Source organism: Mustela erminea, chromosome 3 (genome assembly GCF_009829155.1).
Source record: "Mustela erminea isolate mMusErm1 chromosome 3, mMusErm1.Pri, whole genome shotgun sequence".
NCBI classification, from domain to species: Eukaryota; Metazoa; Chordata; class Mammalia; order Carnivora; family Mustelidae; genus Mustela; species Mustela erminea.
The window spans coordinates 132,080,572-132,097,424 of record NC_045616.1 but is presented as its reverse complement, the minus strand read 5'-3'; the positions used below and the strand labels follow the sequence as shown (position 1 = coordinate 132,097,424).

The 16,853-nt window shown below is 39.4% G+C and overlaps 1 protein-coding gene and 1 long non-coding RNA gene across 5 annotated transcripts in view; one reads left to right on the top strand and one right to left on the bottom strand.

The window, feature by feature from the left end:
- The window catches only part of MROH2B (maestro heat like repeat family member 2B), a 66,025-nt gene extending 55,190 nt beyond the window's left edge, over positions 1-10,835 (bottom strand). For 3 of the 4 annotated variants that reach the window (XR_004284214.1, XM_032337511.1, XM_032337513.1), the window contains exons 1-6: positions 10,316-10,835; positions 8,942-9,003; positions 7,289-7,399; positions 5,848-6,007; positions 4,961-5,059; positions 1,947-2,101 (exon numbers count right to left, since the gene is read on the bottom strand). Coding sequence is in view for 3 of the 4 variants with exons in the window: in XM_032337511.1 (XP_032193402.1) it covers positions 1,947-2,101; positions 4,961-5,059; positions 5,848-6,007; positions 7,289-7,399; positions 8,942-9,003; positions 10,316-10,343 (615 nt within the window). In the remaining variant the exon portion in view is untranslated. Of the gene's footprint in view, positions 1-1,946; positions 2,102-4,960; positions 5,060-5,847; positions 6,008-7,288; positions 7,400-8,941; positions 9,004-9,560; positions 9,800-10,315 lie in introns of all 4 variants that reach the window. The other variant, XM_032337512.1, reaches the window with a different exon arrangement.
- Positions 10,836-10,902: 67 nt separating this feature from the next.
- LOC116585650 lies at positions 10,903-14,755 on the top strand. Its single transcript, XR_004283747.1, has 3 exons — positions 10,903-11,788; positions 13,846-13,951; positions 14,474-14,755. It is a non-coding gene; the product is annotated as an uncharacterized LOC116585650 (long non-coding RNA).
- Positions 14,756-16,853: the final 2,098 nt, after the last annotated feature.

Sequence of the window (16,853 nt, the reverse complement as noted above, 5' to 3'; positions counted from 1 at the left end):
TTTTTTCCAAAAAATTATGTGATCACTAAATTCTACCTATGAAACCAATATTACACTATATGTTAACTAACTAGAATTTAAATAAAAACTTGAAACAAACAAACAAAAAGCAAAATTTTCTGAAAGAAAGGTCTACGTTTGCCATCTCTACTTCCCACCTCTCATTTACTCTTCAGTCCACTCTGGCTTCTGCTGATATAAAAAACAAACAAGTGTAAAATATAAATGTAAATAGGTTGACTGGAAAAATTTAGAAATCACAAAAGTTATGAAGAAGAAAACACAGTATTCACATTGCCGACAGTATCCATAGATAATCACTCTTTGGTGTACTTTAATTTTTTTTTATTAATTTTACTTATTCTTCCCTACGTTTCCTCTATACATTTTAATTTTTAAAAAACTGACACCATTCTTTAATTTACTGTTCTACTTTCTGCTTTTCTACATAATATTAGGTGATGAATTTTTTTTTTCTGTCAACTAAGTTTTGTTGTCTATCAAACCATCTCAGAACTTAGTGGCTCAGAATAACAACCCTTTATTTCACTCAACCGTGTGTCAGCTGGATGATTCTTCTGAGCAGTTGGACAATTCCAAGCAATGGTCGCCTTTCAAGATTATTCTCGCTTGAGCACTGTAACATCTCCTTTTGCTTCTTGAAAATTATTCCTTTCTTAGTTTCTAAGATCTCATTCTCTTTGCTTAGAACCCTCCAAAGGTTTATTATTTCTTTTATATATATATATATATATATATATATACATATATATATATATATATATATATATATATCTCCAAACTCCTGTGTAGCATTCAAGACTCATCATTATGTGACTAAGACCAAAATCTTTCCTGGTTTTGTTTCTGCTACTTTATATCTCCCTTCTCTTCTCCCCTTCCCTCTCTTCTACTGGACTCACTCAAGTGTGCATGTTATCCTGTCTCCAGCGTCTGCTTCAGCAACTTTTATGGCCTCTTTAGGGAATGCCTTTTGCTTGGGTGAACATCTTTATAGGCTGCAAGCTCAGTTTCAATGTCACGGCCTTTGCACTACTCGCCACAGGATTTAAGTGCTTCTCTCTCTCTCTGTTCCCTCATTATTGTGTGCACTTTCTTGTCACTTGTCTCTTCCTGTGGGAAGCTAGGAAAGTACTTGGAGGATTTGTATTAAATTGTGTTTTTCAGGTGCCTTAAAGAAAAGACTTCTACAGGATATTTTAAAAGTTCCAAGTTTGCTAATGATTTAACTACCTCAGCGTGTTAAAAAAAATAAATGCTTTGGTAGCTTAAAGTATAGAAAAGAAACTGAGCTAGAGAAGAAAAGTGCTACATCTTTTAAATATAGGAATAAAAGACCTAAATAGGATGTAATTTACTCTCCATTTAAAAATTATACTGATTAAGCAAGATAGGCATGGGATACCATGTGCACACCCTTTGTAATGTCTTCTGCACAAGGCATTTCAATCTTTTGAAGTAGTCATGCACGTCCTTTAGATATTTTATTTCATTGTCATCTTCCTAGACATGGGAAATTTTTGTTGGCTCTTGTTTTTCCTAAAGAGTGACTCAGCCCAAATATGGGTTTTAAGACATGAAATACTGAATTTCTCTTTATTTTACTCATCTCCAGTTAGTCATTGTTTTTTCCACACACTGGAATGTCAGTTCCACAAGAGTGGGGATTTTGGTCTTTCAATCCCTGCTGTCTCTCCAGTGTGGGGGGACAGTGCCTGGCATGTCATGGGGACACAATAAATATTAGCTCAAAAATGAATAAATAGTGATTTGAAACAGGAAAAACAAAAGTGTTGATAAACCTGATAAAAACACAACTCATAGCTTTCCAAACAACTGAGATTAATGATCGTGTCAGAAAGGGGAGGAAGTTGAAGTAGCATGGAAGGAGAGCTCTCTTGGGGCATGCTGAGGCCCCCACTCACTTGGATGGGCGAGGTAATGGGGGCCCACTTCTCCATTATATACCGGAACAGCATGAAGATCTTGTCAGATAGTCGGTTGGCATCCAATCTTGGATAGGGAAAGTCTCTCCAGTGGTTGACATATTTGTAAATGGCTTTGCTGAACTTCTCAAGGGCTGCATTTTAAAAACAATCACAGACTGAGAAAAATACCAAGATGGGAGGGCCCATAAAATACTTTGAGAAGAGTGTACTGATAATTAACAAATGTGTGATAGTTTCTATAAAATGTTATATGACTGTACCAAATAAACATATAAAAAGTATTCAGCCACATTAGTGAAATGTAAGTTAAAACCATAATGAGATAATACAACAAACCATCTAGAATTCCTAAAATTTCAGACAACGTCAATGTTGGTAAGACTAAGGTGCAGCTGGTGTTTTCAAGTACGGCTGAGGGGAGTGTGAACTGGTACAAACACTTTAGAAAACATTGAATATATATTCCTTATGACCCAGAAATTCCACTCCTAAGTATGCAGTTGGTTAGATACACAAACATATAGGCACTAAAAAACTTGTACTAGAATGTTCATATTCACTTTGGGGGGTGGGTCATAGTCTCAAACAGAAAACAGAAAAATGTCCGTCAGGAAGTAGAATGGACAAACTGTAGTATAGACATGTAATAGTAGACAGAAGTGAACACAGACAGCTTCACACAACAGCATGTATGAATTTCACAATAAGTGAAACTAAGCTATGGTGTTAGAAGTCAGGCTTGTGGTTACTCTTGGAAAGGATAGAGATCATGATGATTGGCAGGAAAGATGAGGTGGGCTTCTGGGTTATTAGTAATCTGCCACTTCTTGACCTGAGTGGTGGTCATACGAGTAAGTTCATTTTGTGACAACACATCAACCTGTACACTTCTGATTGGTATGTTTTTCCACGGGTCTGTTTCACTTCAATAAAATAAAAAAATGTTGGGCTTGCAAAAATATCATTTGGACCACGAGCCCATATTTGCATCAAGTGTATTAAATAATATTATTTGTTCCTTCAGCTCTCTTGTTTCACTAGATGATGAAGAAAAGTCATAGTTTACTCTTCAATGATACTTCATATGCAAAAAATACTCTGGAAAGACCCTGAGTACCTTAGAGCTGGCCATGTATTGACTCATTCATATTCCTTTCCAACTGATAATCTTCTGCTATACATTGTCATAATCTTGTGTGTGTGTGTGTGCGCGCGCGCTTGCCTTGTACTGGCCAAAATCAACATGAGGGAAAGGATGTCTTATCTCTTGACAGTATCTGAAGCAATGAGCATGATGTCTGCTTATTGGCTGATTAAATGAATAGCTAGATAGACGGATGGATGACTATGAAATTATATACCTATTCTTTAGTGGTAGCCAGGCAAAAGTTGCTTTAAGACCAAAGGGCACTAGGTAACTTTATAACACAAAGGCAGAGAATCCTTTTTTGATGCTGTGATGATTTCTAGTTTTATTTCCTTTTCCCTGTTGGGTTATTGATATTGCAAGTAGAAATGCTATTACAAGCACCAAAGTTTATTTGCAAGAACACAGTGTTAGCTGTGATAGTAAGTAGGAAAAATAAAAAGTATTGAAAAGTGGGCTAATCTAGTATAATTGCTCAAGTTCTTGAGCCAGACTGTCATAGTTCAAATCCTGGCTCTGCCATGCACCAGCTGTATGACTGCAGGCAAGCTCTTAAATTTCTATGCCTCAATTTTCTCATCAGTAAAACGAAGGAAAAATGTTACTTACCTAATGGGGTTGCTGTGAGGTTAAAGGAAATAATAATCTTAAAATACCCAAGGCAGTATTCAGGCACATAGTACATTCTCAGGATATACCAGATATAAATATTGCTTCCATACAGGGCAGAAAAGAAATGGCCAAAACAGAACACACAAGTCTTGGTTGAGAGGTAAAGATGACATTCCTGACAGCACAAACTTTTAAATATTACAAAATCATAGTGTTAGAGGGCTTTAGAGGGGAGAGGGATCCTAGCAATCCCTTTATTTAATGTGTTTAGATGTGAAAATGAGATTGAGAGAGGATGGTTCAGAGGTTGATCAAGGAGAGGAGCCCAGATCTCCAGACTCAACCAAGAAGCCTCTCACTGTGCTGTACATGTTTTTCTTTCCCCTGCAAATTCCAGGGCCATTTTCTTCTCTGCAGACTCTTCGTTACTCTGGATGTATTTCAGTTTTGGGGTAGATGGAAATTGTGACCCATGGTTTGCTTACCTGTTTTCCTTAATTTTATGAATGCTTGTACTTTGATTAGATTGATTACTTATCTTTATTACAACATTGCATTATACATCGATGCCAACATTTGGCCTACTGCTAAGAACTGGTGAGCTCCCAGAACCATTGTGGGGAGAGTGTGATCCAATTAAAGAAGGAGGCTAGTAGAAATGGAGGCTATATAAGGCAGTGGAAAGTGTATAGACCTCAGTCACATCCACTTCTCCATTTCACTGACAGTCCTACTTTAAGGAAATTGCTTAATTTCCATGACTCTCTGTTTCTCATCTGTAAAATGATGGGGGGAGGGGATAATAGTACTTACCTTGCTTTGAGAATTGAGACAGAGAGAATTATAATTGCTTGAGGACTGAGAGAGACAAGTCCCTGCAGAGAAACTTCCATGTGGTAGGCACTCAGTAAATGGTAGCTATTATTATTAGCGAATAGAACAAAACTAGAGTAAAAGGAAAAATAATGGGTGCCTGGGCGGCTAGTGGATTAAGCCTCTGCCTTCAGCTCAGGTCATGGTCTCAGGGTCCTGGAATCAAGCCCCACATTGGGCTCTCTGCTCAGTGGGGAGCCTGTTTCCCCCTCTCCCTCTGCCTGCCTGCCTCTCTGCCTACTTGTGATCTCTCTCTGTCAAATAAATAAATAAAATCTTTAAAAAAAAAAGGAAAAATAAAACATTTGCTCAATTCATAGTCTGGTCATAACAAAGAGGAAACCATAGGAATACCCACCAATACAGAAAACTCCTTTCATCTTCTCCTCTTCGGCCAGCCTGAGCATGGTTTGCATGGTTAGCAGGGTCATCATCATGAAGGGGATACTCTGGGACACTGCCAAGAGGGGCACAAGAGGAGAAAACCATTATCCTCTCACACTGGAGAGTTCTGTGGTTCTCCACATCAGCAAGGAGCATGTCAAAGCTGTGTCGGGGAGACAGGTGAGGTGCTGCAGGAAGATATTCTCCTGGACTTTGGCCATAAGGCCTGACTGTAGTTAAAGAATTGGAGGAGGGGAGGCACTTCTGTGATTCCAAGTTGGACTACAGTACATGCAAGGAGTGGTTGATTTAAAAGATGGTTCTAGCTGTACCTGTTGTTTGTAGCAATTGCCTGTTTGGATAATTGTTGGATTAATGTCCATCTCTCCCACCAGAACTTGGCTGCATTCCCAGGGCCTAGCCCAGGTAATAGATACTCAATAAAAAAAACCTAAATAAATAAAAATAACTAACTAACTAACTAAATACATACATAAATAAATATCTGTTAAATAAAGTGGTATAGAAAAATAATCCTAATAAACTCTTACATACTTCATGTAAGTGTTCAGTGGTTTGTAGAAGAGGCCTTGTGGAAAAAGGGCTTTTGCAAACACAAAGCCAGATCAAAAGGATGGTGAGGATGGGAGGGTTCAGCCAAATAGAGAGCAGCATGGACTAATGGTGCATCAGCAGGTTCATCTGTGCTCAGAAACAACCACCTAAATCCCACTGTCGATGCTCTTGATCATGGCAGAAGGGAAGAATGCTCTCCTTTCCGCTGTTTGCACCCATCTGGTTTTAGACGGTTAGTCAGGGTGGATACTTCCCAGGAAAATGTGGAGAGTCTTCCCTCCGTACCATAGCTGGTCGCCAGTTCAGCCAGAGCAAGCACGATGAATTCATCCGGGAGCTCCAGGATCCTGAAGTTACTCTGTATTTCATACATCACAGAGTTGAAATCGTGCGCAGCAAGAGACACCAACACCTCACCAGCCAGCATTCTGGTTTCTCTGAGGATCTGAGGAGGAAAAAGGAGACAACAATAACAACTGGAGGAAGAGCAGAGGGAGTTTGCAGAGGGGTGATGGTCTACGTAATATTCTAAGTTCCCCCCAAATGCTTTGGGATAGGGACAGAACAGGCTGTTCCAAACCCAGGGCGGAAAGTCTCTAAGGTGAGGGTCAGTAGCTGTCCAGCAGAGGTAACTTTAGTGAACTTTAAAACCAGGTTTTACTAAGGTTCTTGTAAACGTAAGGTCAAAATACATTTTCTTGCGAATTGATCGGGCACTATGAACACAGGATCTATGTTTTTTGTGTTAATGAGGAATCACTGTGGCTGAAGGCCTGAAGGGTATTGAGAAAGGGAAATGGGACAGGGAGTCTGGACTTTGGGTTTTCATATTGTTCTGATCCAGTTATCTTGGATAGAGGAGATATTCGGAGGAACTTCTGTTTTTGGTAGTGCTGAACTAGGTAAGTTTGATCGATTCTCCTGCTGAAGACAATAAAAAGAGCTGGACAAGCTGTTAGAAAATATACTCACAAAACATCACAATATAGGGTGGAATGAATTACTAAGTTAAGATTTGGAAATGATTGGAAATCCATAGATGTCAGTCCTATATTTGAGGCTCCTGTGCAGTATTTTGGGAGAATAGACTGAATTTGAGACCAACAAATGGTGAGACCCTGGTCATCCCACTTCTTATCTTTTAGCCTAAGGCTCCAAAAGGCTGCATTTAAATGAAAGGTTTGCTTGGCCCTCCATGTACTGTAGTCCAACTTGGAATCACAGAAGTGCCCCCCTCCTCCAAATCTCAGGGCCTGAAATTAATCATAAATTGTTAGTACCCTTGGCAGGTAAACATCCTTTCTGGAAGAAAACACCTTAAAACTCAAATTATGTCTACAAATAATTTATCTGATACAATTCCTAGCATAGGTAGCTAAGTAGGCACATGAGAGATAATAATTTATATATGGAAAGTGAGAAAACTGGGTTCTAGTTACTTTGAAAAAAATCTCTCCGAACATCAACATGCTCATCTAAAACTGGAATGGATAATATCATTACTAAAGTCTTTTTTTTTTTTTAACTTTGTTGTAGTTTCCTTATCTATGAAGGGATAATCAGTATTGTAATAATACCCAAGTTATCATGAAGAAACAAATGAAAGTGACTTGCAATTCAGGCAGTAATGTAGGAAAAGCTTGTAAATGTCTACACGGGTGCATTTGGGTCACTTAAAGACCAGTTGCGACCCTGGTATTGATTTATCATTAAGAATCAAACTTACATTGTTGTCTCTCATGTCCTTAGAAGCATAATAAATCAACCGTTGGACGATTGCATCATCCAAGATGTCACTATTCTGAATAACGGAAGTGAGATGACTATAAATGTCTTCCTGTGAACATACAAGTGTATACACAGAATCTGAGTTGCAAAACTAAAGGATTCAAACGAAGTGCAAATGATTAACACCATCAAACTGAGCAATGTGTTTCTGCTTCACAATGGATTTTATACATCTTTTTAAAATTTAAATTCAGTCAGCCAACTAGCATACCGTCATTCGTTTCATATGTAGCGTCCAATCATTTATCAGTTTTGTATAACACCTGGTGCTCATCACAGCTCGTGCTCTCCTGATTGGGGGATTTTAATGCATCTTAGTCAGGGCTTCCTGAACATAATATGCAGCTTTAGGACACCAAAGCTTATACATAAAACAAAGTTCTTTCTGAAAACTATTTTAACCTGACTACATTACTATGACAAAATCTAACTGAAGTTGGAAGCAGGCAACCTAACGTATCAGTCTTGAAAGTCGCTTTCAAGTCATAGGGCACTCAGGGGAATGGAAATGCTCATTACCCAGACCGCTGCTCCTACCACTGGGAAGTGACTATGTTATTAAGAAACACACTGTGATTCCCAAAGAGGCTGATAAGCTGTGAAACTGGATCCTAAGGGAGGTTTATAAGTCCTTAGCTTTATTCATGCCTTATAGAAAGAAACTAGTGAATTCTTTTGGACAGGACCGCAGTGTCGGAATCATGGGGCTGGACCAGATGTTGTGTAAGAGGACTCTTTGAAATCTCTTAGGTGGCTACATGGTCTCAGGTAGATGAGAGACTGGGGTCCTGGAATGCCCAACAGCCTCAAGCACATTGCCTTCAAGGTACCATGCCCATGCTGAAGATGGGAAGTAACTCCCTTTGCATAAGGGGTTCTAACAGGCAGTCAGGTTTGAGGTCCACCAGATTAGGAGATGAAGGTGTAGACCCTGTCCTTCATAGGGAGGCTGCCTTGGATCATGATTGGGAGCATTGTTTTGAACTCAGACGACCTTGTGCTCTAGTCATGTACCTGTTGTGGGTCTTACTCCTCTTTGCTGTGAAATGGAAACAGCCATGCCTACCTCGTGGAGGTATGGGGGGTGAACATAATACAAGTCACTGTGTTTGGAAAGCTTCTCGGGTGCTGCTTCCTATATAAGTGTCCCTTGGAGGTAGCTGTTGTTATTTTACAAAAGGTTGTTGGGGCCAGAAAAGCCCTCCCATCCCAGAGAAATAAATCTCTAACTGTGGACTAGCATCACAGATGAGTAGTGGAGATCTTTGGGGCCTGTCATAGGAACCCTCAGCTTCTACAGGAGGAGACTCTTATGGTTATAAGTATGGCCTCCCCCTCTTTCCACATCTTTCCATATCAGGTTATAGAAAAGAGTATTCTTGAGCTAACTTCCAGAATTGGATACTATGATTCCTCAAATGCCAAATATCATTGTTTAAACATGACAATGACTTCCATTATAACTACTTTTTGAAAGATGGAATGCTGTGTATGAAGCCAGAGAGAAAAGAAGTCAAGGCAAAGAAAGAGGAATATGAAATGTTGCAATAATTGCACTAGGAAAAGTAAATGGAAAACAGATTTTCCTTACCTTGCTAATATTATCTTCCACGTTCAGCATGCCTAGAGTGAGGTTAATATCTCCCAAAGTCTCTAAAATGTACAGAAAAAGAAGAATTAAGTCTCTCCTATAATTCCTATGCAAGAGTTACAGAAATTTTTTTTCTCTTGTTTCTCTGTTTCTCTCTCTTTTGTCCCAGACCCCCCTTCTTCTTGACTGCCAGCTCTCTGATGACAGGAGCTAAGTTTTATTCATATTTTATATGCTTGACATACTTGCAAATAACAGATATTTTGTATTTTTTTTCAAAACCTGAATTAAAGGGGAAGGGGAAGATAAGAGATGCTACATTCTGGTGCACCTGGGTAGCTTAGTCAGTAAAGCATTTGCCTTCGGGTCAGGTCATGATTGCAGGGTCCTGAGATGGAGCCCCACATTGGTCTCCCTGCTCAGCAGAGAGTCTGCTTCTCTCTCTCCTCTGGCCCCCAACCCTCACTTGTGCTTTCTCTATCTCAAACAAATAAGTAAATATTAAAAAAAAAATGTTACATTTCTATTTATCCCTCCTGTCATGTAGGTATCACCCTATATATCCTCTCTACCAAGGTGCAGTTCTCAGATGCCATGAGTTGAAACCCTTCTACCCTACCTGAGCATGAGAAGACAATGGTGTGATATAGCTGTTTACTTTCATTTCCTCCTCAGCACCTCCTCTGTACTTTTCCACAGTCTGTCTACCTCTGTTTCTCTCCATCTAACCTTCTGGTCTTGCCAAGTCCCTCTTCTGGTCCCAAGCTAATGGAACCTTCTGTTTTCTGATAATGATCTAAATTAGTTTGACTTGCACTTTCCAGGCATATTTGTATTTGAATAACTTTCATCAGAAAACTGAAAAAAAACATGTGAGTCAAAGGAATTGAGCAATTCAGGCCACATGGCAAATTGGTAAGAGAGAAACCCTTGGAGGTGAGTCTCCAAATCAAGCCACAGATCCCTTTAGCACGGTCTTTTTTTGGCAAAGCAGATAGGCAACATGCTTGAAAATTAGGGGAAAATATTTCCAAAGGACCATTCCAGTATTTAAGAGTAAATAAAAGACTGTCTTTCTTTGTGTTGTAGGTACTTGCTCTTCAGGTAGACTATATATTTTTAAAGAAAGTAAGGCACGATCATCTCTCAGGCTCTAGTCTATCACTGCCCCTTTACAGTCAATACGATTTATTATTTTGGAATAAAAGGGGAGTAGAGAGAAATAATCGTACTTTAGCATAACTTTTTATAACACTTTCAGTTGTACAGACCCTCCACAATGACTCACACCATCCCCCATTCCACATAGACATGTGATCACATAGACAACACATAGGCAAAACACTTAGCTCTTCAGGATCCTGTGATGCTCACCTACAGTTTCCTCCATGTCCTGAGTCATGTCTTGGCTGTTTCAGGCTCTCTAAGAGACAGCACCTAAGTATCAGAAATAGTATGGCTAAAAAATTGAACAAGCAAGTTGACAAGTTTCTCACAAAATGTTCACATAAGGCTCTCTAAAGGAAAGTCCCTCCTCCACTTGATTGGCACAACGATCTGGAAGCTTCCAGCGATGGGCTGCTACTGAGAAGGATGACGCTGTATTCTACCACTATGACATTTTCTTGCTTCTGAGCTCCTGCTGACCAACAAAATGGCTGCATCTCACCGAATATTGTCCCTTGGGTGGAGACCAGAGTATCTGAGAAGGAAGAAATTAGAGACTGGGACTCAAAGCATTTTTGTAGACCAAAGGAGTTCCTCTCCCTAAACTTGGGTCCATTGATCACAAATTTGGGAATGGTTTTCAGTGGTCACTTTACTGGCCTGGTGTTGGTAAAGCCTTTATGGTGATCTTGGTGATTGTTTTACTTGGTGAAAGTCAGTCACACAAACTGGGCATGCTCAGTGGACCGGAATGCCCACAAGGGGCAGTTGAATAGAATGTCCAACTGACAGCAGCAAAGCAAAAGCTTTCTCTGCCACCCTGTCCTGTTCCCCACTTTCCTTCCTCCATTCACTCGGTCCGGGTCTTGGCCTCACTCCAGGCTCAGGCTTTTTTCTTTGATTCCATTCTCTCTTCTTGTTTTCAAATCATTTTCTATCCACACCTCTTTGACATCATGTTTTCAGCTTTACTAGTATGGACCTAAATCTAGTCCCAATGCCCCCAACTCTAAATCTATATGACCACAATTTTCAATGTATGCCAGGACTGACTGGATCTTAATGTGGCAGGTGTTAGGGAAGGGAGTGCAAAGAGTCTATAAGTCTAGGTGTGAAAGGGGCCAAGGGAAGGGGCTTGTGACGATTCTCATCTGTGACTCCTTCTCCAGTTATCTTCCCCTCCTTTGGTGAAGCTTATTTCAGATTCATAGGTCAAATACTTCCAACTAAATCTTTGAATTCATCATTGTTTTTACAGACAGATTATTTTGCATTGTATTTATTATAGAGGACCTCAGCAGGCTGCTGGTTAAGAACATTCTCAAGTCAGCATTACTATTTTCCAGATTGTGTCCATTAGTGCCTGGTGACAGGAATCACCTAGTGTCTTTATTTAAAATGTCCACTCCCAGGTCCACCCCAGGCCTAGTAAATTAGAATGAGGGGCAGAAATCTGTATTTTTAATGAGCACCCTAGTGATTCCGGGGCTCAATAAAGTCTGAGAAACACTGTCTAAGCTCATTGCCCAATAACCCACTAGGGCATAATAGAAAATTTAGCAGTGATTTGAAGGGTGTTCATTGTGGTTGGGCAAGAAGAGGAGCTTCTCATCTCCAGTGCCGTGATTTGCTCACCTTTGAAGAATAGGGTGAGAACTGGTGGATCCAAGAGGTATTGAGGTAGGCTGAAACTCTTAATGTCTTGTAGGAAAAATGACACTGCAAATTACATGCTTTTAGAATCTCAAAGAACAATGTGCAATAAAATCAATAATAAGAAAAACTAGCTATTCACATAATTGCTATAATCAATTTCTTACTCTTTTTGTGAATGGTAGCAAATGATTTTCCTGAATGTCTGTATACCAGTTTTCCTTGATTTTGTAGAGATTAGGGAGGTTAGGAGATGATTGATTTATACTGACTTTGTAATTTATTGGAGCAATCAAAACACATCTTTTTGCCAAATATTCCTTCACCTGTTGATCTCTCTTTTCATAAAGCAATATTGCAGATAGATTTTAAAAAGTCAAACTTTAAAACAACAGATTTGCTATCATTTCTATTCCATTTTCCTGAGGACATCTTGTTTCATTTCCCCATTATTTCTTATTTTTCTCTTTACACTAGGTTAACAAATATGGGTTTGAATATAGACCCAAGTATGGGTCTCCTAAGCCCTAGGAGCATGCTAAGCACTGATTCTCAAAGTTAGTAGGATGACATTTTGCTAACTAATGGACTATTTTTTCTAGATCTCTGTTTGCAAGGGAATTCAAATTTCGCTTGCTAAACAACTGAGGAGTCTTCCTGTCTGTATGGTACCCATTCCCTTTCAATCTAACTTGACGAGTGATACTACCTAATCCCAGAACTACCATGCTCCCAAATGAGGTATTATCAGACAGGAACATTAATAAGGCTGTAAAGGCAAAATATAAAGCAAAGGGACAATATCTATCTATCAGCCAATCTATCTAATATTAAAATTTATAGAACTTTACATTTTTGTGGTTTTAATGGTTTTAGAGTACAATTCCTTTGAACTTTGACATGAATCCTTTTATTCTTTAAATGAAGTATTAGATTTCGTAAAATATATTTAAAATGAAATTAGGCCCAGTCAGTTTTTAGACATAAGCCTAACCCCTTACACTCTGGTGCATAAAAAGCAAGAGATATTGGATGACAGTTTTACACAGATTTAATATTCTTATGCTGTTAGTGGCCTCTCATTTCCTCCTTTCGCTTGACTCCCCTCCTGTCTCCTCCCTGTCCACTGTCTCCTCTTCTTCTCTCTTTTCCTCTGCTCTCTCTTACCCTTCTTTGCTTTTCCTACCTGTAGTTATTTTACTAAGCAGAACTGCATTTTTGAGATTATGGTTTTAAAGTCATCCCCTCAGGGGATACCTGGTGGCTCAGTCAGTCAAGCATCTGCCTCTGGTTCAGGTCATGATCTCTGGGTCTTGGGATGGAGCCCCAAATCAGCTCCTTGCTCACAGGGGGAGCCTGCTTCTTCCTGTTGTCCCGCTGCTCCTCCTGCTTGTGTGTACTCGCTCTCTCTTCAAATAAATGAATAAAATCTTTTAAAAAATTTAAAAAAGTCCTCTTTTCAGCAATTCAGAAGGAGCTTAAGAATTTAAGCTAGAGAGGGAATTTTCAGAGAGATTTATAAAATGGTTTCATTCTCAAGCAATAGATAATGAAGCCCTTGGAGACAAGTAATTTTCTAGCAAATTGTTTCCCAAATACCCCTCATGTTAGATATTTCTCGCTTTGTTACCGACAGGTGTTGGGAGAAGAACACAGACTTGCTTCATAATTTGAGTAGTGAGAGAAGCAATAGGAGCCCTTGACCTCTGAAGACCCTCTCTAGTGGCCTGGCATCTCGGGTATTAGCTTTCTGTGTTCTGGAGCTCATTTAGCCTTTCTCTTTAGAAGGTCTAGCTTTTAACTGTCAGTTACCTCTTAGATGCTCAGGTCATGCTACTGTGAACGTCATTTTTTTGATTGAGGAATTCAGCTTTAGTGGCTGATAGGTTATACAAAGTAGGATACATTCATTCTCTCAGCTTTTCATAATAAATTACTTGGGACCCATACGTGCCTGAATAAATAAATCTTAGAAGAAACAGCCATCACTATTTTATTTTTAAGGATTAAAAGGCAATTTATTACCTCTAGATGATTATCTTACATTTAGAAAGAAAAATCTCTTACCTTTATTTTTTTTAAAGAAAGAAACCCTTCTCTGTTGCCTTTTGATTACCTTCATAAGATTAAAGTTGCATTTCTAATTCATGATTTTGGTGGTTTCGACAGCCTCTAGATGTACCATAAATTGTGAGTATTTTCATGTTACTCTTAGAGATTTTTAGAATCCTCCATATTCAATGAGTTTTATAAAAACACATTAAATGAAACTGTTCAACAACATTTTAGTCAAGAAGTGATGGTAAAATGTTAGGTGAAGTTTCAAATAATAAAATGTCCGGTTACCAGTAGCACTCAAATATGAACAGGGATTTTTGTTGGAATCAACAAAAGGAGGCAAATCGTAAGATCACAATCTGGATCAAGGATTGAAAAACAAAACATGATTTGATCGCTGGCCCTAGTGTTAATATATATAATTCTTGGGGCGCCTGGGTGGTTCAGTGGGTTAAAGCCTCTGCCTTCAGCTCTGGTCATGATCCCAGGGTCCTGGGATCAAGCCCCGCATCGGGCTCTCTGCTCAGCCAGGAGCCTGCTTCCCCCTCTCTCTCTGCCTGCCTCTTTTCCTGCTTGTGATCTCTCTCTCTCTGTCAAATAAATAAATAAAATATTAAAATATATATATATGTAATTCTTCATCTGCTTCCACAGTGCAAAGAGAAGAGCCCAGAAGTTCCAGGAGACAAACCTGGAGCCCATGTCAGCATTTTGTGCTCACTAAAGCAGAAAAGGAGATAGAGGTACTAGAGATGCTTAGCAATTAAGTTACTTCCTGTAAGCCTCAGTTCCATCTTGCCTTCTGTAAAAGGGATATGAGAGAGGAAGTTGTTGTACTGAGTTTGCACTAAATTATTGCACTAAATTTGCATCAAACTATTGTTATTTATTGTTTTGTTTGTATCACTCCTGTTCTTCTTGCATTTACAGCTTAATCAAAAAAAAAAAAAAAAACAGACTAAATTATTCCAGCTGCATTCTGTCTATCATGGTCTTAAGAGCATGGTTTCTGGTGCGCCTTGGTGGCTCATTTGGTTAATCATCTGACTTTGGCTCGGGTCATGATCCTGGGGTCCTGGGATTGAGCCCTGCTCAGGCTCACTGTTCAGCAAGGGGTCTGCTTCTCCCTCTTCCTCTGCGGCTTCCCCTGCAAGTGTTCTCCCTCTTAAATAAATTTAAAAAAAAAATCTTAAAAAAAAAAAAAGAAGATCATGGTTCCTGATTTTAAGAGAAAGTGTTCTTCCAGGACTTCCCCCCGCATTTTTAAAAATATTTTATATATTTATTTGAGAGAGAGAGAGAGAGAGAGCACAAGCTGGGGGAGAGGCAGAGGGACAAGCCGTGTCCCCACTGAGCAGGGAGCTGGTTTCAGGTCTCCATCCTAGGACCCTGAGATAGTGACCTGAAAGGCAGACACTTAACTGACTGATCTACCCAGGCACCCCTTCCATGACTCTTTATGAAATAATCATACTGATAATATAATCAGTCTAATTGTTACTTGCTGAATTGTTAATTACATGTTAATTACTTCTTCAGCATTTCTGTCTTTTGTATTATATTTCGTAAAATGATATTCTCTAAATCCTGCTTCTTGGTAGTGTATTAATTTTATAAAAGCAAATATACTGAGTTCTCTGGGGTTGACAACGTAAAGTATGTAATTTCTACATCTGTTTCTATTTATTGATTCTTTTTATTCCTCTCATTGATTATATTTTTCTGCATTGAATTTTTTTTCTTTGGATGTCAGACATTGTGAATTACATTTTATTGGGTGCTGAATGTTTTTGAGCTTTGTTCTGGGACACATCTAAGTTACTGGAGAATATCTTGATCCTTTCTGAGCTCGCTTTTATGTCTTGTAATTATGAGGACCAAAAAACCTTAATGGAGGTCTACTTGGGCCCTAATACTGAGGTGATAGTCTTCTGAGTATTATCTGCTGTCCCACAAGTTGTGAAGTTTACCACAACTTGAAATACAGATTATCCCTAGTTCTGGGTGGACTTTGGGGATCATTGCTTTGATTCTTTTGCATGGTTTGTTCCCCAGTCTCTGCTCTCCCGGCATGTGTACCTTTTTCGGCACTCAGCTGCAGACTGGAGGTCAATACTCTGCAGATCCCAGAGCTTTTTCTATTGGCAGCTTGCCCCCTTCCTACCCTTCACCCCTGATGGCCAACCACCCCCTCACCCCGCCTGGTGGTCTGCCATAATGACTCTATCCACCTTGCCTGCCTGGACATCTAGTCCCATATCTAGAAACTTTCTCCAGGAACTAAAGCTGGGCAGTCACTGGAGCCAACTTCCTATTTTCCCCCTCTCTTAGAGACCAGGGTCCTGCATGAACAGGTGTTCAGTGTCTGAAAACTGTTCTGTCTTATATTATGTCTGTTCTTTTACTTAATTTAGGTGGAAAGGTAAATCCAATCCCTGTCACTACATCTTTGCCAGAAGCAAAAGTCTGCCAACGTTCTTACATGTTTTTCTGTGTTGTGAATGGCTGCCATGCATTTCCTCCCGGGAACACGAGGGTATAAGTTAGGAATATGTTTCCTTGCAAAACAAACAAATAAACAACGAAGCAGAAACCCAGAAAACCCTCTTAACATTAGCTTTAATACATAATGTTCTGTTGTTCGTATATGAAAATCCGTTTGGAGACAGGAAGCCAGAACTAAAGCATCTGTTCAGCAGTGTCGTTCTGGGTCTAAGTTCTTTCTTTCCTGCTTTACTATCTTTAGCATGTGTTTTTGATCTCTTAAGAGCACGATGGCCTTGTTCTACCTCTAGACCTCATGTTTGCCTTCCAGGAATGAAAAAGGTAGAAGAGTACAAAGCTTTCTGCATGTAAGACTTTACATTTTAAATTTGAGAAGAGAAGGCATTCACAGTGACTCCCAATCATATTTAATTGGTAAGAATTTGGCCATTCTGCACTGCAGTAGAGTCTGGGAAGTTATGTATTTTAGCTTCCATGCCCTCTCAGTAGAGGAAGACAGGTAAGGGATGAGGATTTTTTTTTTTTAATG